We start from the raw sequence: 23,356 nt of genomic DNA, 5'->3' as shown, positions 1-23,356 counted from the left end.
TACTTATTTATCTTATAAGTGGCTGCTTTCGTCACCATACAAAGATATTACATAATTATTGACTGTATTCCCCACACTGTACATTTCATCCCCATGACTCATTTATTTTGCAACTAGAAGTTTGTACCTCTTAATTACCCTCAGCTATTCACTCATCCCCTCACCTCCCTCCTCTAAATTAGGTATCTTTGGACCTAAAGAATGATTTAACCAGAGAGGAGTTGAATGAATGGCATGATATATGCATTCATTGCCCATTTAGAAGTGAACCAAGATAGGAGTGAAAGTGGTTCCTAGGGAGAGGAAGTGTCGTGAGAAAGGAGGCTAGAGAGCTTAGACAGGGGGCCAGATTGAGAAGGCCCTGGACAGTCCTTGCTCAGTGGTTTCCTGGGAGCAGTGGCTTTTCTCCACATCAGTTGATACTAGGAGAAGAGTGGTGACAGAGCCACAGAACCTTTGACACAATCAGAGCTAAAGAGAACCACTGCTTTACATTGAACAGAGCAGCACATTTTTTCGGGAGACTGTTTCCCCTTTTGCAATTTTCAGGACTCTGCATCAGAAGGTCAGCCACATTCACCTGTCAAGATATTCTGGGTAGTTTTTTAAGGAACCTCCATACTCTTCTCCATAGTGGCTGTATCAATTTACATTCCCACCAACAGTGCAAGAGGGTTCTCTTTTCTCCACACCCTCTCCAGCATTTATTGTTTCTAGATTTTTTGATGATGGCCATTCTGACCAGTGTGAGATGAAATAGAACTACCATACGACCCAGCAATCCCACGACTGGGCATATACCCTGAGAAAACCATAATTCAAAGAGTCATGTACCAAAATGTTCATTGCAGCTCTATTTACAATAGCCAGGACATGGAAGCAACCTAAGTGTCCATTGACAGATGAATGGATAAAGAAGATGTGGCACATGTATACAATGGAATATTACTCAGCCATAAAAAAAACGAAATTGAGTTATTTGTAGTGAGGTGGATGGACCTAGAGTCTGTCATACAGTGTGAAGTAAGTCAGAAAGAGAAAAACAAATACCGTATGCTAACACATATATATGGAATCTAAGAAAAAAAAAAAGGTCATGAAGAACCTAGGGGTAAGACAGGAATAAAGACACAGACCTACTAGAGAATGGACTTGAGGATATGGGGAGGGGGAAGGGTAAGCTGTGACAAAGTGAGAGAGAGGCATGGACATATATACACTACCAAACGTAAAATAGATAGCTAGTGGGAAGCAGCCGCATAGCACAGGGATATCAGCTCGGTGGTTTGTGACCACCTAGAGGGGTGGGATAGGGAGGGTGGGAGGGAGGGAGATGCAAGAGGGAAGAGATATGGGAACATATGTATATGTATAACTGATTCACTTTGTTATAAAGCAGAAACTAACACACCATTGTAAAGCAATTATACTCCAATGAAGATGTTAAAAAAAAAGATATTCTGGGTAGTAATGATTCCCTTTTCTTACTATTCATATCAGTTGCCTTTTGTTACAGTCACTGAGGCTTTGTGAGATGGCTTTGTGATGTGTTCTATATAATATTCCGCATTTTCCTATTCTCTTTTAAACTTCAGCAGAATTATCAGGGAAAATGGGAAAAAAAGGATGCTGCCTGTGACTCGGGTATTATTTTTATCTACATCACATGGAGGAAAGTTGCTTAAATGCTGTGGGATTGTCTTCCTGGGATCTCACATATTAAGTAAATATATAAAGCAGAGTCACTGTTCCACACCCTCACTGATGAGTTAACTTCTAGAGCTGCTCTAGGTTTCCATTTTAAACTCTGCCTTCTTGTTTTAAGTTTGCAGTCATTGGAAATTCTTTGTGAAAAGGCCACTGAATGAAGAGACAAAGGCCATAAGCCAGCGGGAGTTTGGGACAGTTCTAGTCAGCTAGGGGTCATCATGTGGAAGAGATGGCAGGTGAGAGTCACTAGCGGCAGCTGGGGGATGAGGGCATCAACCTGGTGAAGGGAGTCTGGGTGGGGCACCAGGAGCATCTGCCGCCTGGGCTTAGGTGGGACCACATCCCTAGTATTTCTAACAACACTTTTGTCTGGGTAAAAGGATCTACTCGGTAATAGAAGAGTTTCAGAAGAGTTAACAAAGACTGCCTTTTCAGAAGAGTTAACAAAGACTGCGACATTTGTTTGCTCTGAGATTTTGTCTTAGTGGCTGTGCTCTGGATCTGGTCTCGGTCCTAAGGCTGTGCTTTAATGGCCACACCTTGAAATGGTTAGAAGCAGTTTCATTTTCAACCCCGAGAGTCCCAGAATCCCTGGGCTCTCTATATCTATCTGAATCTGTTGGCAAACTTTCTTCCCTGAGCCCATCCCTTTCTTGTACTACCTTATCAAAAAAGGCTAGTAGCAACCAGCTCACGTTTTCAAATTCTGCTTTAAAACTGACTAACCCAAGTCAAGAATACTCTGTTTTCCAGACTGCCACAGGCAATAGTTTCACAAAATATTTACCAGTACATAACACGGGTTGCCATTCTTCCAGCATCCTATAAGAGTTTTCTCACTGCCGTCTGTTCACCAAGAGACCATGCAGTGATTGTAGAAATATAATTCTTTGAAAGGGCAGTAAAGAATTAGGGCCAATAACGCAAGGTGGATTAATGAGAATCCTTTTCATGGGGATGGAGAATAGAAGTTACCCCTGTGGATCTAATCCAGATCCTTTCTGCCATGTGATTATCTGCTAAGAGAGCCAGTCTACAGATGTAGACAAATGAACAGAACAAAGCAGAGGTGTGAGAGGCACCAAGGGTTTCCTGGGTTCCTGTCACTTTGCACTTTCCCAGTTCCAGCTCCTGAGGCTCAGCTGTTTTCCTTTGCCTCTGTGAGTCCCCTTTCCCCTATCTTTATGATAAATTCCCATTTTTACTTTACACTAGCTTAAGTGGTTTCCAGTTACTTGAAATCAAATAGTCTCAACTAATTCAGAAGAACATGATGTACCTGAGACCAAAGTCATGTACCAATCCTCGTATGGTCCAGCGCCCCAGCCCCAGCCAGTCTGATGCTGGACCAGATTATCACTTGGCTCTCTCCTGGTTCTGAAGTTCTATGTAAGGTGCTTCTGAATAAGCACACTGATGTGAGGAACCCATGACTTCCACAAGTAGAGCCCGTGACAGGGAACCACCGTAGAGCGAGTGTGTAACTCAGCGCACAGCCACCTCCGTGTGCACACTCTACCAGCTGATGATAAGTGATAAGTAAGCGCTCACTAAGTCTTTCTTTCTCCGTCCAGAACCAGCACATTGCCCTCTGCTCATGGCTGGGTACGTAGTTGTGTGAAGAAAATCAGTTGCCCTATAACTATTGTCTTTTTCAGTTTGTAAATCAGTGTTATATTACTTTAATGAAAAAAATTGGGAAGCATTCTTTATGATCTAAAATAGTAAATGTAGTACAGAAAAGACAGAGTCTTACAAGGTCCTATGGTATAGCACAGGGAACTATGTTCAATATCCTGTGATAAACCATAATGGAAAAGAAAATGAAAAAGAATATGTGTGTGTGTGTGTGTGTGTGTGTGTGTGTGTGTATATATATATATATATATAAGACTGAATCACTTTGCTGTACGGTAGAAATTAACACAACATCGTAAATCAACTATACTTTGATAAAATAAATTTAAAAAATAAAAAGAACCAGCACATTGGTTTAGGTGCATAAATGTGAGTAAAAGAGTAATTTACTTTGTAGATTTAAGTGGGCTTTGCAGGTGGAATCAACTATCTATAATAGACACTGAACTAGAACCAGCAGACTGTACCATTACGATATGTGCACACATGAAAAAAAAGCAAACAAGGTTTGCCATGTGAGCAATGAGAGAAGTTCCCCACTTCTAGTAGGTGGGGTAAAAGTGCTGTATCCTACACTTAGGACTAGTCAACCAACCAGTATTCTGTCTCAGCTCCTTCCAGTAGTTTAGGTGGCAGGTAGCAGGTGGGTTAGGAATGGAGGTGAAGGACTCCATAGCACATCCAGGACTGCCTAGCCCGAGAGGTGCAGAGCAGATGCTCATCCAGGGCAGAGAAGTAATCCCAAGAGAGAAAACGTTAAAGAACTTGGCCTGCGGTTGACTTAATTAATACACCACTTCAAGTGTGGGGAAGGTCCTTATACAGACGTCCCGGCTGGTGATAATCTGGCCTCAAGGAAAACTATGGAGCAGGTGGCTAACATTGCAGACCACTTTGTGATTAGAACAGGGGGACATTTGATGGCATGGGGTTTTAGCAAGAAGTTCTGCAGTAAAGGATAGAGTGCTTCAGCCAGGGGCTTAGTGAATAAAATGTTGACTCCAGATGGCCATGAACGATGGCACCTAACTTCTGTGGCCCTGTTCCCTCATCTCTAAAACAACTTGTTGAGTTTCAGATTTGGCCATTTTTAAGTATATGGGATAGATTAGGTATGACCTCTCTTGAAAGTTTTCCCTGCAAGATATCTGGTAGGATATGTCTTCCCATGTGACAAAATGCCATTAAGAGTCATAACTGCTGCTGCACAACTTTTGTCTTTTAGTAGAAACTCCTATTCCTTGAACGATGTGTATTGGTACATCTTTCTCTGCTTTTTTTCTCTTTCAAATAAAATGTCTAATGTTTGACTTGCTTATCCATATGTGTTCTGGGAATCAGTTTCCGCCCAGTACATCCTGCTGGTTTATTTCATAGCACACTTTTAAGGAGTGAGGATGCAAATGGCCTCACAGGTAACTTGACCTTGAAAAACTGTGGAGACTGACAGAGGGAACTCATCTTTGAGCAGCTGTTCTCAGTGCAACATTCGAATCTGTAGAAACATAGCTAGGCTCATTGGATGAACATTTAGAATCCTAGTAAATTGCTCAGAGATTCCTAAAGTCCATTTTAGGGGATCGGACCATGCGACTGTGGTTTTTGATACCGTTATTTTAATTTGTGTACTCTGTCCAAAGTTACATTTTAAAAAGTGTTCGTGCTTTTTGTAAAGTGATTCGTTTTAAGCACACTAAAGGTCATTCGAGTGTTGTTCTCCAAAAATAATAATGTCTACCTAACATTGTGAAAATTTTAATGATTTTTGCTTACTCTAGGAAGTACTTTTTGTCTCTCCTGCTGTTATCTCTTTTACTTGCCTTATGTAATATCATTGCACATAGGAACCCCATGGATGAGAGTCATTTTCAGAGGGGAAAATGAAAGGCATCACCTTGTGACTTTCCAGTTTCTAATGATCCGTATATTAGTCATGTTCAAATCCCCCACTGGACTAGAACAGATACATTCCTTAAGCCTTTGAGGTTTGTGTACCATGTCTCTCCAGAATGTTAGAGCCAGAAAGGGCCTTAGAATTGGTCCACTTTATGAAATCGTTTTATTTTTTAGATGAAAAAAATAGTGTCCACAAAAGTTGAGATGACTGGTTCAAGGTCATTTGGCGAGGTGGTAGCAAAGCACAGAATAAAATCTATTCTAATCCATCTTCCACTCTGTTATCCTACCTAACAGCTGAAATTGAAGACACCATGCTTTTCTCCTGCAAAGTTTTTAGCTAAAAAAATAGGAAAAAAATCTGGTTTCTCTTCCCACTTCATCTTGGCTCCAGATCCTGCACCTAAGTTCTTAAATCAGAGGATAATAGAGTAGACATGATTATGGATGTATTCAGAGAGCAGCAAGAGCAAAACAACTAAAAACAATCATCTTTGCAGAATCCAGTAAGGAAACACAAGACCACCCACATGGTCCTGTGTCCAGTGACACCCAGAAGGAGACCAACAACATGACCCTCAGAAAGGAGGCAAATTAAAGCACACAGAAGGGAATGAAGCTGGAGCACCTGCATCGTCAATAACCAGTGTTTGTTTGAACAACTGTAGCACTGAGAGAAGAAAATTCCACTATTGTAGTTGATTCAAAGAGAGACATGCTACAGTTTCTTTGATGTTCTATCAGAGGAGATCTGCGACAAGCAGCCGGGCTTGAAAATACAGAGCTCTTCTGTTGGGAGGTCAGCATTAAGACTAAAAGATATCAGGAAACATCAGTAGGATGGACCCAGGGATTTCTACATGTGTGACTTGGATGCAAGACTGTTTTTTCAGCTGTTAGAGCTATGTAGCATCCGTCTCAGTAGCATGCCCTGAGGTGACCAACACAGTGGCAGGAGATGGACCATGGTCTCCTTGATCTAACCGGAGAGACATGGAAGCTCCCCACTAATGATACTGACTGCCAGCAACATCAAACCTCAGTGCCAGTGGGTGAAACAGCAGTGAGAACAGCAAGAGTCCGGCTGAGGAAAGACCCCTAGGGGTGGAGGTGAAGGAGGACTTAGAGAGGAGGTCCTGACTCTCTCCCCTTTGCTGACCACCTCCTCTTGGGCCTGTGGGTCTTAACCTTGATGGTTCATTTGGGGCCATCGTAGCATCATCCATTATTGCCCTCCTGTGTTCCTACTCAGGACTGATACGAAAGTTGGAAACATGAGCTCCAGCTCCTGTGCCACCTCCTCGTGTTCCCAACACTGGCCAAGGCTGCATAGGAAGCTCTTCACCAACTCAGCCTTAACACAATATGGGGGCTTCCCTGGTGGCGCAGTGGTTGAGAGTCCGCCTGCCGATGCAGGGGACGCAGGTTCGTGCCCCGGTCCGGGAAGATCCCACATGCCGCGGAGCGGCTGGGCCCGTGAGCCATGGCCGCTGAGCCTGCGCGTCCGGAGCCTGTGCTCCGCAACGGGAGAGGCCACTACAGTGAGAGGCCCACGTACCGCAAAAAAATAAAAATAAATAAACACTATATGGTGGTGATGGTATCATGGTCCTGCTAATAACACTTTTCAAGCCCCGTGTCTTCCTCACAGGGCCCTTAGCGCTCTTCATCCCCATTTCTCCAAATCTTCATCGTCCCTTTCCCCGACAACGCCTCTGGAACAGTCTCCTTTCTCCCGAAATTATTAGCTCATTCATGTGCTTGGGTGACTCCTGCAGCCAAGGGGGTTTCTATTCACCAGTTCCCTTTCCTTGTATCTTTGAATGATGCAGCTTCTGGATAATTGACGATCTGTGCTCATCTATGTAACATCAGTGAATCTCTTCACTCTTCTAATACACATTTAACTGGGACTTAAATATCCCCGTGAGCTACCCACAATATAAGAAAAATAAAAAGTTCTCTAAAAGCCTCTTATTTTTCCCAAGACATACTCTGTGGTTGTTATCCTTAAGTATTATTGTAAGTGTTACCTAACAGTGCACTGGTTGCTGTGAAGAAACAGAGGTGAGTTTCAGTGAGATACCAATTAGAGAAAGAAAGAAAGAAAAAAAAAAAAAAAATATATATATATATATATATATAATATCTAAGAAGTCAGGGAAAGCACAATGGGAAAGGAGACAAAATACTAAGAGATTGTTAATTACTTTGTAAGAATGTTTGAGATGCATGGAGGGGTGTGTTTCTGAACATGTGTTTAATAAACCTGCGCACCCACCGGAAGGTGCCTGTGAGACGCTTGGAGTGTTGCTTTGATGACTTAAACTGGCAGCCAACTAGTTTACAAATGGAAGAGGTTTCCTTTACTTAGTTTAGACAGTCGGTGTTCATTGTTCTAATCACTTTGACCAACCACCCCGCAGGTCTCTGGATCCTGGTGGTTGATCTCTGGCCATTTCCAGATGGGTCACACCTTACTCTAAATGGGGTTGTCTCTGAGCATGGGTTGTAACCTACACAGTCATTTTTCCTACAGAAATGAGTAAGTTTCCAGTAAGGACAAGGCATTGGAAGTCCAGGGGATATAGTAGTGAGCAAAGCAGACGAGGTCTCTGTCCTCATGGAGTTTACAGTCCAGCGCAATGGACACACTTACACGTGTACCTGTGTGATTGTCTAATCATAGCTACTCTGGAGGCAGAGCTCTGTGAGAGTTCAGGTGAGAGACAGAGGTTTCCCTGAAGATGGGGTGATTAAGCAATGGTATAGAGGTGGGTGGGGATTAACTGGGGGAGGGGAAGCAGCATCTGGAGGTCCATTAGCACAGAGAGGGTGTCACATTTGAGGAAACCAGACGGTGATCAGGGTGGCTGGAATATAGACAAGACTGGCCAGACATGGGGCCAGAGAGCCAAACAAGGACCGGCTCAGGCAGGGTCTTGTGCTCACATGGACAATCTTGAATTTCATTCCAAGAACAATGGCAAGTCACTGGGGTGTGTTAAATGGTTGGATCTGTGGTCCAGTAACGAAGAGTAGAACAAGGCTTGACTGTTGAAAGCATGCTTGCCTCTGACTGATATGAAGCAGTTCTTGAATATCTCTCAAACTTGTGTATGTCTTTTTACAAGGGAACCTGAAGAATGTCATGTGAGGCTTTTGTCCTCTCAGCATCTGCGGGGAATCTCTGCTCTTGACTCTGCCCAGATGGGGGGAGCCCAGTTTTCCTTTGGCTCTGGATACAGAGCCCTCTTGTGCGCCGCACATCTGCCCTCCTGTGTTTCCTTCAGAAATCCACGCCTTTGTGAGCCAGAGCTCAACCATGGAGTAATGAGGGAGGTGAACTAGGGAGCAGGGCGTGGGTCAGGTCTGTGGGAAAACCAGCGGCTAAGTTACCACGTGGAGGAGGGTAACTGGATCTTCCTCAACCTCACTCCCCAGCCCTCCTGGGACAGGTGTTCGAATCTTGGCTTATGCCAGCTAGCATGAATAGCCTTTGAGTTTTGAAAATAATTAAATATCAGTTTGAAGTAGCAACCGAAAAATTGACCAAATCCATAGAGATTACTGAAATCAGCGTCTTGAGGCACACCTCAGTTTAGGGAGAGCTCAAAATTAAGAAGGATATTTGCTGTTGCTCCTGAGCCCCTGCTGCCTTTTCCAGTCCACCCTGAGGGCCGTTTTCCCTCCACTCATCCTTTCTTTTGGTGACTCTGGGCACAGCCTGCTTCCTCTCCCTCATCCTACCAGCCAACAACTCCTGTTCCCCTACCCTGTCAATCTCCTAACTACTTTCTTTTCTCTTTTTTTATGCTTATTGATTTCCTTACAGAATGGAATTGAGTAAAGGGAAGATGTATGAAGAAACTACACACACAATATTATGTCAAGAAGAACTTCCTCAGAGTCAGCTCTGTTACATGGTAGATTGAGTTCCCAAGGAAAATAATGAGGCCAATCACCTGAGTTATTTAAAAATCAGCTGGACAAAGAAACCAAGGATGTGCTGGCAGGAAGGCCCCAGTCTCAGCTATATTGGAATGAAGAAAATGATCCTAATAGGATTTTTCTCTCCTCATTTTACTTTTTCTCTAGGCTGAATCCTTTAAGTCATGCTGAAATCAGTTATATCCAAAGACAGCAAGATTCACTACTTTCCTGTGGCCAAATTCATCAGAAACTAGAACAAAAGCAGGGAAAGGAGGTATTAAAGAATCGCTTTTTCAACTATCAAGAAACTCTCTGGTCCCATGGGAGAAAATCAGTGTAGAACTCTCATTCTTGGCCTGTTCTTGATTCTGTGATCAAAGGAAAAATTCTCTGGAAACAGGAGGGTAAGTTCTGCTAACATTTCATGGTAAAAACTACTATGTTATACGTAGCTTCCTGCAGGATCTGCATATAATTTTTGTCCATCAACAAGTAAAATTTTATTCTCTGAACAACACGTTTTCCCACTACATGTTTATGGCAATTTCTCTGAAGTCCATTTATTTTTTTATACAGCCTTGCAGAGCATTGCAGAAGCCTTTTCAAACTCAAAATATATGAAATATAGTCATTACTATATTGGGGCAGATCAGTGTCCTTCCCACCTAGCACTCTAGTGTCCAAGCAAAGATGCTATGGTTTTCCATCTTGGCATCGTCAGATAAACATATCCCTTTACTTGACCCAAGACTTCAGTGAAAAATCTACCATGATTTAATAATCAGATAGTACCTCATACATAGAGCACTTGTACTTTATAAACTCTTTCACTAGTATCCACTCTTTTGATCTTCAGTTTGGGTATTATTAAGTCCAGTATACAAATGAAAGATCTGAAGCTCAAAAAGGGGGAAATAATCTGCTCATTGAATGACACAGAGGTAGCAAGGGCAGGCTGGAACACAATCCCCGATCTGTCTCCAAAGCCCTAGATTCTTCCCATTCTACCACCTTGCCCTTCTCAGGGGGTTGGGGCAGCCTCACCCTAGAAACATGCAGGTGATAAGTTTTAGATGCTGAATGCAACCTCTATATATGTCAGACCAAAAACCTACACCCTCAAATAGGACATAATAAACATGCTGTTTTAATCAGTGACCCAGATGAAAGTAGCTGCTTATCTACTTTCAAGCATTTTTCATTCATGGGGAAACAAGGATGCAAATTAATTTGAACTTTGTGTCTTTGGGTTGAAGGAATTCACCTGATCCCTGAAAATGAGATTCATTCTGCCTGTTCTCTTTGCAGACCCTCTTTTCCTGGCCTCCTTACACCCCCAGGGTACCTAGGGGTCTTCCCCTGGGCATTGAGAAAGCAGTGTGTTGGAGTAACAATAACTTACTGCTGATTAGGTTTAATTGGAAGATCAAGCAAGGTAAACCCACACAATGCCTTGAGCAGGAACTTTCTGTCTTCTGCAGCTGACTGGTTCTCTGCCATTTCCAAGGATCATCAAAAACTGCAAAAACTTGACCTTAAGGATGGCAAAGAGTAAAGGAAGAAAACTTGTGAACATGGAATTAATGCCCTACTGAAGGCAGACCGCAAAAAAGATTTTAACAAGACTCACCACTACCCCTGAAGGTAGGCAGGACCTGACATCTGCTTCTAATTAATAGAATATGGCAAAGGTGGTAGGACGCTGTTCCCATCTGGCTAAGCTGGTGAAGTAAGCATCCGTGTTCACAGAGCTCATCTGTTTGGCTTAAGGTGATTGGGGTGGGCATTGGTTTTTGTTTTCTGTTACTTGCAACAGGAACTGTACTAACTGATATTACACCACTGGCAAACTCAGAAGTCTAGTTTCCCACGTTGATCTCCACAGCAACATAGATCAATCAGAGTTATAGATTTTTTTAGGGCTGAAAAGAACCCATTGAATTTCTAGTCCAGCACACTTTTCTTTATGAATTAAGATCCACAGTGTTTTGGAAAAGGGTGACAAACTATATACCGATCAAATTTCTTGACTTGAAGTCAAATGATTTTTTTCGACTACTCCACACTACTTCAATAATACATTAAGAATCTTTTAGACTGATTTTTGATAACCAACTATGTACTCAGCTTTCTGCTCCCCCTTAAAGAAAGACTGAACATTGAGAAGTACTGCCCTTTGGAAAAACTGAAGAAAGGCATAAGAATGTCAGTGCAAACAACAGTAAAAATTCTGTGCCCCCTCCAAACATTCTAAGATGATATAAGATTTTGTAGGATTTATATTTATCCACATATAATTTTCGAAATAGCCTATTTTTTTCCAATTTTTTATTGTGGTAAAATACACATAACAGTATTCATAATAAAAGTAGTGAGTGGAAATATAGTTGAACTATACTTGTTAAGGACCTTTTTACTGTGTACCTTCAATTACTCCTTCCTGTCCTTTGTGCTACCATTGTCATGTATTTTAATCTTATGTATGCTATAAACACACAAAACATTGTTACTATTTTTGCTTTAAACAAGCATGTGTCATTTAGAGCAGTTAAACATAAGTACATGTTTTATTTTAAAAAAACTGAATAGTTTTTTATCCCCTATCTCCTATTTCTCTTCTTCCTTCCTTTTTCTCAGCCACCATTACCACCATATCATTTATTGCAGAATATATTTTACTTAGTCACAGGTCAAATTGATCACAGGTCAGATTTAATTGACAGGTTCTTAAAATTTAATTGACAGTTATTTTTTTTAATTTATTTTAACATATTTATTTATTTTTGGCTGCGTTCGGTCTTCGTTGCTATCTTCGTTGCTATGCGCAGGCTTTCTCTAGTTGCAGCGAGTACGGGCCACTCTTCATTGTGGTGCGCAGGCTTCTCATTGCGGTGGCTTCTCTTGTTGTGGAGCACGGGCTCTAGGTGCGCGAGCTTCAGCAGTTGTGGCACGTGGGCTCAGTAGTTGGCTCATGGGCTCCAGAACACAGGCTCAGTAGTTGTGGCACACGGGCCTAGCTGCTCCGCAGCACGTGGGATCCTCCCAGACCAGGGCTTGAACCTGTGTCCCCTACCTTGGTGCGCCACCAGGGAAGTCCCGACAGAGTTATTTTTAATGGGATTCTGGATATAGGTGGAGGTAAGAAACTCCTTATCTTAACCATAATTTTCAATTCCTTTATTTATCATAGTAAATAATTTCTGAATTATAGCCATTAATAAAATTAACTTCTCTATCTACAAAATGTAATATTATCTAGAAGTTGTAAACTTATCTTTGGTCATTTTTTAAATACACAGTTCTACGTGGTGATGGAGCCAGAGTTAATAATTTGGACCTCTCGTTTTACTTGCTTTCAGTGGGAAAAAAATTACGTTGATACCAAAAATTATGTTGATAGCTTTTTTTTTTTTTTTTTCCTTCATTCATCTGTCTTTATTTGGATTTGGTATAAGAGTAAAAATACATTAATACATCTATTAAGAACTGTTGCCTTTTCTTCTATTTTCTAAAAAAGATGGTATATAATAGGTGTTAATTTTCTTTAAAGATGTTTTTATTAAATAATTCTCCATTGAAATCATCTGGGCCTGGAGATTCATTTGAAGGAATTGCTTTTTTTTAACATCTTTTTTGGGGTATAATTGCTTTACATGGTGTGTTAGTTTCTGCTATATAACAAAGTGAATCAGTTATACATATACATATGTTCCCATATCTCTTCTCTCTTGCGTATCCCTCCCTCCCACCATCCCTACCCCACCCCTCCAGACGGTCACAAAGCACCGAGCTGATATCTCTGTGCTATGCGGCTGCTTCCCACTAGCTATCTACCTTACGTTTGGTACTGTATATGTGTCCATGCTTCTCTCTCGCTTTCTCACAGCTCACCGTTCCCCCCTCCCCATATCCTCAAGTCCGTTCTCCAGTAGGTCTGTGTCTTTATTCCTGTCTTACCCCTAGTTTCTTCATGACATTTTTTTCTTAAATTCCATATATATGTGTTAGCATACGGTATTTGTCTTTCTCTTTCTGACTTACTTCACTCTGTATGACAGATTCTAGGTCTATCCACCTCATTACAAATAGCTCAATTTCGTTTCTTTTTATGGCTGAGTAATATTCCGTTGTATATATGTGACACATCTTCTTTATCCATTCATCTGATGATCGGCACTTAGGTTGTTTCCATCTCCGGACTACTGTAAATAGAGCTGCAATGAACATTTTGGTACATGACTCTTTTTGAATTATGGTTTTCTCAGGGTATATGCCCAGTAGTGGGATTGCTGAGTCATATGGTAGTTCTATTTGTAGTTTTTTAAGGAACCTTTATACTGTTCTCCATAGTGGTTGTACCATTTCACATTCCCACCAGCAGTGCAGGAGTGTTCCTTTAACTCCACACCCTCTCCAGCATTTATCGTTTCTAGATTTTTTGATGATGGCCATTCTGACGGGTGTGAGATGATATCTCATTGTAGTTTTGATTTGCATTTCCCTAATGATTAATGATGTTGAGCATTCTTTCATATGTTTGTTGGCAGTCTGTATATGTTCTTTGGTGAAATGTCTATTTAGGTCTTCTGCCCATTTCTGGATTGGGTTGTTTGTTTTTTTGTTATTGACCTGCATGAGTGGTTTGTAATTTTTGGAAATTAATCCTTTGTCAGTTGTTTCATTTGCAAATATTTTCTCCCATTCTCAGGGTTGTCTTTTGGTCTTGTTTATGGTTTCCTTTGCTGTGAAAAAGCTTTGAAGTTTCATTAGGTCCCATTTGCTTATTTTTGTTTTTATTTCCATTTCTCTAGGAGGGGAGTCAAAAATGACCTTGCTGTGATTTATGTCATAGAGTGTTCTGGCTATGTTTTCCTCTAAGAGTTTGATAGTTTCTGCCCTTACATTTAGGTCTTTAATCCATTTTGAGCTTATTTTTGTGTGTGGTGTTAGGGAGTGATCTAATCTCATACTTTTACATGTATCTGTCCAGTATTCCCAGCACCACTTATTGAAGAGGCTGTCCTTTCTCCACTCTACATTCCTTCCTCCTTTATCAAAGATAAGGTGACCATATGTGCGTGGGATTATCTCTGGGCTTTCTATCCTGTTCCATTGACCTATCTTTCTGTTTTTGTGCCAGTACCATACTGTCTTGAATACTGTAGCTTTGTAGTATGGTCTGAAGTCAGGGAGCCTGATTCCTCCAGCTCTGTTTTTCGTTCTCAAGATTGCTTTGGCTATTCGGGGTCTTTTGTGTTTCCATACAAATTGTGAAATATTTTGTTCTAGTTCTGTGAAAAATGCCAGTGGTAGTTTGATAGGGATTGCATTGAATCTGTAGATTGCTTTGGGTAGTAGAGTCATTTTCACAATGTTGATTCTTCCAATCCAAGAACATGGTATATCTCTCCATCCATTTGTATCATCTTTAATTTCTTTCATCAGTGTGTTATAATTTTCTGCATACATGTCTTTTGTCTCCTTAGGTAGGTTTATTCCTAGATTGTTGATAGCTTTTTAGAAAGGAACCAGCTGAAAGCAGTGGATCAGGAACAATCTCTAAATATGGATTAGTGTTACATTTGATTCAAGATGGATTTGGGAACCTGTTTCAATCTGGTTTAATTGTAGGATGTACATTCAAATGTAATGAAGGGGATTTTGCTCCTGGCCATAGAACAGCTATAACATCCTATCTTTTGTTCTATAGCCAACTTGACCTAATGGATATCTATAGAACATTCTACCCCAAACTGCTGAATGCACATTGTTTTCAATTTCACATCTAACACTCGCCATAACAGACCAGATGCTAAGCAATGAAACAAGAATCAATACGTTTTTAAAAACTGAAATCAAAGAAAGTATGTTCTCTGACCAAAATACAACTAAATTAGATATTAGTAACAAAATGATGTCTTAAAGATCTCCAAACATTTAAAAATTAACATATTTCTAAATAGCCTACGTGTCAAAGAAGAAATCACAAAAGAAATGAGAAAAAATGTTGAATTCATGAAAATTAAAACAGCATATCAAAATACATGTGATGCAATTAAAGAAGCGTCTGCAATATATCCATGTACAGCACAGGGAACATAGCCAATATTTTATAATAACTATAAATGGAATACAACCTTTAAAAATTGTGAATCACTATGTTGTATACCTGAAACTTATATAATATTGTATCTCAACTATACCTCAATTTAAATAATGAAATAAAAAGAAGTGTCTGTAGGAAAAGTTATAACTTTGCTTACATTTAAAAAAAATGATAAACATACAAAAATCAGTGTATGACAAAGATATTATAAGAAAAGACAACTACAGGCTGACATCCCTTGTGAACATGGATGTTTTAGAATTATTTTTTAAAAATTAAGAAAGTGAATCCAGCAATATATTTAAAAAGCCAAAAAATTATGACCAAGTGGGAGGTGTCACAGGAATGCAAGTTTGGGTTAACATTTAAAAATCAATCAATAGGGCTTCCCTGGTGGCGCAGTGATTGAGAGTCCGCCTGCCGATGCAGGGGGCACGGCTTCGTGCCCCGGTATGGGAAGATCCCACATGCCGCGGAGCGGCTGGGCCCGTGAGCCATGGCCGCTGAGCCTGCGTGTCCGGAGCCTGTGCTCCGCAATGGGAGAGAGGCCACAACAGTGAGAGGCCCGCGTACCCCGCATACGGCAAAAAAAAAAAAAAAAAAAAGGAAATTGCATATGTACAGAATGGCCCAATGTCTGTGCATATGATGTGTATGTGTGCATAAATATTCTTTTATCCATGCACACATACTTTTTCTATATATTAATGAATGCTAAATACAAAGAAAGAAATTGGCAAAAATACATAGCAAATAGTGGTTATACCTATGGGGTATGACTTGGGTTCCTAAAGCAGCAGACCCAAAGACAAGGATTTGCATGTAAGTGGTTTAATGGGAGACGGCTCCAGGAAACACTGGTGGGAGAAAGGGAAAGTCAGACGCAGAAGGGAAGGAAGAAAATAAAGGGTGTGTTATTGAACAAGTTCCCACAGTGGGCAAGGAGGGCTCAGTCCCACTGAGAAACCCCAGGAGGCAGTGTAGACCACGCCTCAGACATCCCAGCCAAGGGAAGAGGAGTCCGTTTTCCCATGCCCAACCATCATGGTCTGAGGCCTCAGGGGCGTTAGCTCTGCCGGCCCTTCAGGCTGCCCCTCGTGCGCAAGTCCAGAGAAAGCCAGATAGGGAGTAGCAGGCACCTGCCAAAGACCACTGTCTATAAGTCGTGAGACAATGAGACGCCTGCACTGTCCACTGTAGGGTAGACCACAGTAGACTGCCACTTTCGACATGATTTTTTGTTGTTGTTTTTTAATATCAATGACGTATTTTAAAATCTGGAAAGAAAAACTTAGAATACTCAACAAAATATTAGGTTTTCTAGAGAAAAGACTTAAGAGGCTTGAAAGTAAGTCAGAAAATATGCAGGGAGGCCAGGGAATCTCTCCTCAAAGGGGTCCTTCCACCTAGAAAACGTGCCCTGGACGTGCGCCCACCCCACACACAGGGTGGATGGTGCCGGAAGAAGAGAGACGGCGGAGATGAAGCACGTTCTGACATTTTATTCACTGGTCATAAATACAGTCTCGTGCGCATGAAGGGGATCATGAACAAGGGACTAGCACCTGGAACGTGACTGTCGCAGAGCACTCACTGCTTCACCATCACTGGCCAGAGGACTCCCTGCAGCTGCTCGGGGCATCCCCCGGATCAGGCTTTTGGCTTTGTGGCGATCCTCCTTCTGGGACAGCAATTTATTCTTGGCTCATTCTCAACAATTTTAAAAAAATTCATAAAAGATAGAGTGTTTGCAAGAAAATATCAAAGAGGATAAGAAGATTTTCAGTTCTTCTCAGAGTCTAAAAGTAAAACGGGAAGGTAAGGAAGAAGGAGAGAAAGGGAAAAGATGTCAGGGGTGGGCCAGGCTTCTTCCTTTCCCCAGAGCGTTTAAAAAAACAAAAACAAACAGGTATTAATGCTGTTTGGAGATGGGCTGCGTCTCTCTGATGAGCCACTCGAGGGCTTCCTGGCGGCCCTGTTTTTGCAGTTCCTTCCCGATCACGTCCCTGCAGGTCAGGTGGTAGTTGTTGAGCCAGTCGCACTGCAAGAGGGAAGGAATACAGATGTGGTCTCACCATCACACCTTCACCAAAGGCTGCGCAGCGAGCAGTGAGGCACCATGTGCTGAGATCACAGGATGAGTAAAGGAGCACAAAACCCTTTCTCCCTGCTCATGGACAAGCGACCTCCTTGTGTTCTACCTCCCTGGAAACAGATGGGACGAGGCCACATGGCCGGTGGTGAAAATGCTCCTGGAACCACCTGCATGTGGACTGGAGTGACGGTGAGGGAACCACGAATGCCTGACGGTAAGCCGTGGCTCTGGATGCAGAGTAACCTGTAACCGGGTGTCCCCCTCGACAACACCCCTGGAAGCCATGACGAGAGAGTGGGGGCAGGGCTCTCACAGCTCCTGCACCCACCCTGGTTGCCTCAGCTGCTGTGAAGACACACCTGAGGCTGTCCTGCCAACGCGCTGAGTTTCCTATCCCGTGTCCGCCTACAAAGCTGAATAAACTAGGATCAGTCAAGCCGGTGAGGGTCTTGTGAGTGTGGCCGTCTGGATGCGCCCAAAGCCTTTGGAGGTCAAGGCCTGCGCTGCTGCAGGGTGAGGCTGGGAGTAAGCTTGACCTTCAGAGCCTCAAATGAATGGAGCCACCACACCAGGAGATAGAAAAGAGGTAAAGTATGGAACCTGACCGGACTTGGGGTGTGTGTGTGTGTGTCTGTCTGTCTGTCTGTTGGGACGGGGCGGGGGGTACTGATGCGCTGAACCTGATGACAAGGGTTCTGCCAATCTCCTCTGGGTGAGGAGTGAGGGAGGATGAGGGCTGGAGGGAAGCCCGTTCTGCCAAGACGACGACAACCCATGCTCCCCACTGCCCCGAAGGGGGCCTGACCACATCACATCAGACAGACGGGTTGGTGTCGCCGATGACTTTGACCCAACTGGTGCTCCTAGGCCCACGGATAAGAGGTGGGGAAGAGGGGTCGGATATCAAACACAAGCAAACGGCTGCATATCAGCAGCAAGGCCAGGCAGGGCTGTAAGGCAGCCTGCCGTCCAAAGCAGCTCAACAGTACAGACAGGAGCAAGCCTGGGGCCACAGAGACACTCCCAAGACCCTTTTGGTTGGGGCAAGCTGGGGCACCCGCCACCGCAGCGGGCTGGAGCAACGTCACAAAAGCCTTGGCAGCCTACAGCACACACATTCATGTCCAACCAAAGTCCTCTGCTGCCACCTGGTGACAAATCGATGGGAATGCAGCACTAACCCCAAAACTCCCTCAAGTTTCTACTAAGACTGGGAGACGGTAAAGGGCAATGACTGGTACTTTAAAAGCCCAATGGACAGCATCTTGCTGTGGGGTATTACGATGCCTTAAGACAGAATGAAGCCCCAGATTTACTGAGTGGTATATGGGAAATGAACACTTTTGCTAAAAGAGGTAATAAATACACTCTGCTTGGAATATTAAATACTGTCCTCTACTTGTAATTTGTGGAAACTTGCTAATGATTCCAAGGTAAGAAGATATTATCTGTCTTATAAAAACTAACTGGCTAAAAGAATAGTTCAGTGATTGGGGCATGTAAGGTACAGTAATGAACACTGGACCAGGCAGACAGCACTGGTCTCTGTCCAATGTCACGGGGGAGTCACAGGTTAAAAAGACTCTCCCCCAAGGAAAAATGGCCTCGCTTAACCTTCCTCAGGCACTATTTCCCTGGATAAAGTGGAAGGTCACGCGGAAGAAATGTGTCCTGACTGGTACACTTCACGCGGACAGCAAGGCCTATGTGACCTGGAATCACTTGGCAGATGCCACAGCCTTGGGCTTCCAAGAGGGTAAAGTGACTTCTTAGTAGAGGGTCCCTTGCTAAGACCCTGGAAGCTGTGCTCGAGGGCCACAAGAAGAGACTGGCTCCTTGGGCAGAGGGCTGTAAGCAGGGTGGCTGCCGTGCTCACTTCTGTGCTGTCATCCCCTCTCACCTAAGCCAGCCCTGTGGGACCGGAGAAGAGGCCCAGGGCCGCAGGAGAGACTCTTCCCGCTGAAAAGACACACCTGACACTGTGCTGCTGACAGGCTGCTGCCTGTTGTGTATCCATCTACAGCCTGAATAAACCAGCATCAGCAGGGCTCGTTTGGGTGCTGTGAGCGGGAACGTTTGGCTGAATCGAGGCACTGGCGGTCAAGATGAGGTGCCCAAGCACAGAGGCAATCGAAGCAGCAAGTGGATGACCTTCCTCTGTCACCCATCTGTGAGCTGGATGGGGCAGAGGGGAGCGTCTGGCTGGGAGGAGCCCGTTCCACGGCCCTGCAGAAGGGAGCTCCTCAGCCCTCAGAGGCGCTTTCCTCTAGTGCCAAGCACAGGGCCCACGCAGGCTCCATTGAGGGTACGTTTCTCAGAAGCCCCTGGGGTGAGGCCAGTGGCTGCCTCTGGTAACAAGAACTTCTCATCCCTCGAGTGCTGCACCACGCGCCTGCCTTTGCCTTCTGCTGCACTGCTGCCTGCCTGCCTTGCTCTGGAATTCCTGTCCTTCTGGCTTCTGGCTTCCTGGCTTCCTGGCTTGGGCCTGACCACTTCACAGCAGACAGACAGGGTGGTGTTGTTTCCACCCTGTTTTGACCCTTGTCCCTGCTCTGACCCTGATCACCTGCCCCATCCCTCAAGCCTTACTCCAGGTTCCTGGGCCTGCCGCCTCACCTGGCCTCATGAGCCTGGGGACCCGTGCTGGGATTTGCAGGGCTTCCAAGACCTGTCACCCTCTGAGCCTGACACGTGAGCGCTGCTGTGCGTCTGCTCTGTGACGGGTTTCAGAGCCCAGAGCAACAACCTCTCTCCCTGCCTGTGACAAAACTCGGCATATGGTAATAGCGTTTGCTTCTCAGTTCCTTAGTTTCACGCAACACAAGAAAACAATCTGGCGTGTGCAATGCCCCACCCACCCACAAAAATGCAGGGAAGACACATGCCCATGTTTGCTAAACACGCCTCAGGGCAGCTATGGCTCTGGCCCTCCTGGAAAACAACAGCACACTATTCATTCCCACCTATGAAGCCCTACCATCCCCAACAGTGAGGAGAGCAGGGCTGTATCTACCTCGAGACCCAAAAATACAGGAAAAGCACCTCCAGTCCTCAGGAGACCTAGGATTTTCCAACTCAGCTGGCCTAGGCGCTAACTTAAAAGTGACAGCGGAGGAGAGAACGTAGGGCAGCTCTCCACCCCACACGCTTCTGCCCTCCCCCAAGGCTTCCTTGTTACCTCTTTGTCTGTAAGAGAATCCACATCTATCATTTTGGTCTGTATCGGAACCAAAGTTAGAGGGTCAAAGGTCAGGCTTCCCCGGTTACTGAAGTTATACTGTGGGAGAAGGAAGAAAACAGAAGCTTTTACTCCTCTTTACCACAATGACCCGCCACGAGGTCACTCCCACCCGACAGGACCGTCCCTCAGAGCCAGGTGTAACTAGGAATCGAGACGTGGTTAGCTGGTCACCATTTTTAACAGACACGGGAGACACGATGGACACAGCGGATGCCACTTTCCAAGAGCTGCTCCACTGTGCAAACCACAGCCTGTGCCACCAGGAAAAGCCCAAGAGTGCTGAGGGGCTCCCGGCAGCAGGTCCACAAGGCTCCTGCCTGCTGTGATGGAGGAGAGGCACAGGGGGTGTCTGGAAGCAGGGGGAGCTCTGGTTTTGGTTCTCGAGCCTCTGCTAAGGCATGAGTTCCCCAGCAGATCCCTTTTTTTTTGACATCAACCGTGCAGCCTGCCTTGACCCAGCCAGGCCCATCAGGTGACAGGTAACAGGTCTGTCCGGTGCACGTGGCATGGAATGGCCAGGGTACACAGGGCACGCTGGGTCTCTGTTCCTGGCGGGGCCTGTGGGAGCGAGGGGAGAGGCCACTCTCAAGAAGAGTGACATGAGTGTGCAAGCAGAGAGCAGACTCCTGCAGTCGCTTCCCTGAAGACTTAGGAAGCCACCTCCCCCCAACGGTTCCATTTCCAAAATCACCCATGGAGGAGAAGCAAACAGGTCTTCTAGGTCAAGCCCAGCACCTAAAGCCTGCGAGCTCTTGGTAACGTGATGGGGAGAGGGTGACACACCTGTCTTCCAGAGGGCACCACACCTGTGGGGCCCGACCCAGGGGGTAACTCGGGCCTCCTCAGCTTTACCTGATAAAAATCATCTCGGGCATTTGTTGAAAATAGTTCCCGGGCCCCAGCCCTGGAGATTCTGCTTCAGTGTCTGGAAGGGGCCTTTAAGCGAGCACCCCTCCCCCACAGCAGAGGCGGCTTGACGACAAGCTGCTGCCTCCAGTAAGCTCGGAGCCCCAACTAACAGCAGCAGGGGGCTGCCTGGGGCTCCACGAGGTCCAGTTCAGGGTCCCAGTTCACTAAGGATCCTCCTTCTGGCTCTGCAGAGGAGAATGAATTCCAGGAGAGGCACCACTATCAGGGGAAGGAGGCTCCATTCTGGCCCCAGAATGACATGCTCTTGGTTCCAAGGACAAAAGTCCTCATCCTCCCCCATTAAGGAATAAGGGAATTTAAAAAACAAAATCCTAATTACTCACCTTGGTCTTCACAGGCACCACCAGGACAACATTCTCAATGCGAATTCCGAAAGCCCCGTCTTCATAATACCCTGGCTCTAAAACAAACCAAACCCCAAAATGAGAAACAGCCCACCACGAAGATAAGCACAGAGAAGCCTGCACTCCTGGGACGACAGCGCTTCCCAAGAAACAGATGAAGGGCCACTCAATCTGGGTGTAAGAGCCCAGAGAGCCTCCTCCCGCAGGGCACTTTTAATAGGCACTTGAGGTCCAGACAGAGAAAGGCTCAGAAGTTCCTGAGAACTGGCTGCAGGGTAGGGAGTACAATAAGAGAGGATCCGCCAAATAAATGATGGGGCATATCCATAAGACACAATGATGCAGGCAGTAAAATACATTCACAAAGATGTGGTAACGACATGGGAAAAGACAAGAAGCTAACGTAGCAAATTATTAAGCCATGTTTCCCCTGGGTGTCTGGATTACAAATGATTATCATTTTCTTCTTTATACTGTTCCATAGTCTCACTTCTTCTACAATGAATATTTATCACTTTTATAATCAAAAAAGGTTGTTGTTTGTTGTTGTTTAATTCAGGAGGGGGAAATTATTTCCAATTTACTTTATAATAATGAAAATATAAGAAACGACAAAGAGCTTTCAGAAAGGCCAGAGGACCCATGCACACCCTCTAGGTAAGGGACACCTACCATCAGTGACAATCATGCCGGCCTCCAAGGGCTCATCAGAGAATGTTTTATAACTGATGCCACAAGGACCCTCGTGAACATTCAGAAAAGACCCAACACCGTGTCCCGTCCCGTGCAGGTAATCCAGGCCAGAATCCCATAAAGCTGAGCGGGCGAAGGAGTCAAGAAGGTGGCCTGAAAGACACAGTAGGAAGCACTCGGTGATTCTGTACAGTACTTTTCAACTTGCAAAGCACTTTGGAGATTACATTTGTTATGTTTGGCTCCAGAAGGTGAAACAGAAACCAGCGGGTAAAAGTTACTGGAGGATTCAGGTTTCAGCCCAACACAAAGAAGAACTTTCTCACAGTCAGAGCTCCTGAGGAGGGCAGCTCCCCCACCAGTCAGAGCTCAGTCTGAAGCTGGAGGATGCTGGTGAGGAATGGTCGCCTGTAGCAGGTAAGGGCTGCAGTAGATGACATGGACGTTCCCTTCCCAGTGCTGGGACCCTACAGTTTCAGAATTACAAGATGAGATTCTAACCAGACTGCAAGCGTGAGGAAAGTGGTGCCCAGGGAGATGAGTGCCGGCCCAGCCTAAGCAGACTCAAGGCCCAGGTCTTGTCAACTCCCCGTGCAATGGCCCACCCACCCATCCTCATGCAAAAAGGTATATGTCTCAAGTCAGGTTCTCAGTAAAGTAAATCCCAATGAGGGTCCTGAAAGGAGGCACTGGCCCAGCACTGAAGGGCAGACAGGAGGCTGCGCCAACTTCCACTGGGGCCCTGAGGCCGTCATGCCCTGCTGCCCTCT

General features: G+C 44.6%; 1 protein-coding gene and 1 long non-coding RNA gene across 5 annotated transcripts in view; one reads left to right on the top strand and one right to left on the bottom strand.

The window, feature by feature from the left end:
* LOC307175506 overlaps positions 1-12,650 on the top strand; it is a 45,009-nt gene extending 32,359 nt beyond the window's left edge. Inside the window, exons 3-4 of the long non-coding RNA XR_013824342.1 lie at positions 9,343-9,581; positions 10,659-12,650. This is a non-coding gene — a long non-coding RNA (uncharacterized lncRNA). The remainder of the gene's footprint in view (positions 1-9,342; positions 9,582-10,658) is intronic.
* Positions 12,651-16,704: 4,054 nt separating this feature from the next.
* Positions 16,705-23,356, bottom strand: part of XPNPEP1 (X-prolyl aminopeptidase 1) — a 54,320-nt gene continuing 47,668 nt past the window's right edge. For all 4 annotated transcript variants that reach the window (XM_079899489.1, XM_079899490.1, XM_079899492.1 and 1 more), the window contains 4 exons: positions 22,566-22,739; positions 21,873-21,949; positions 20,557-20,655; positions 16,705-17,324 (listed from right to left, as the gene is read on the bottom strand). In XM_079899489.1, coding sequence (XP_079755615.1) covers positions 17,196-17,324; positions 20,557-20,655; positions 21,873-21,949; positions 22,566-22,739 — 479 coding nt within the window. In that variant the 3' untranslated portion in view covers positions 16,705-17,195. The remainder of the gene's footprint in view (positions 17,325-20,556; positions 20,656-21,872; positions 21,950-22,565; positions 22,740-23,356) is intronic.

This window comes from Stenella coeruleoalba (genome assembly GCF_951394435.1).
Source record: "Stenella coeruleoalba genome assembly, chromosome: 16".
Taxonomy (NCBI): domain Eukaryota; kingdom Metazoa; phylum Chordata; class Mammalia; order Artiodactyla; family Delphinidae; genus Stenella; species Stenella coeruleoalba.
This window is presented reverse-complemented; position numbering and strand designations above follow the sequence as displayed.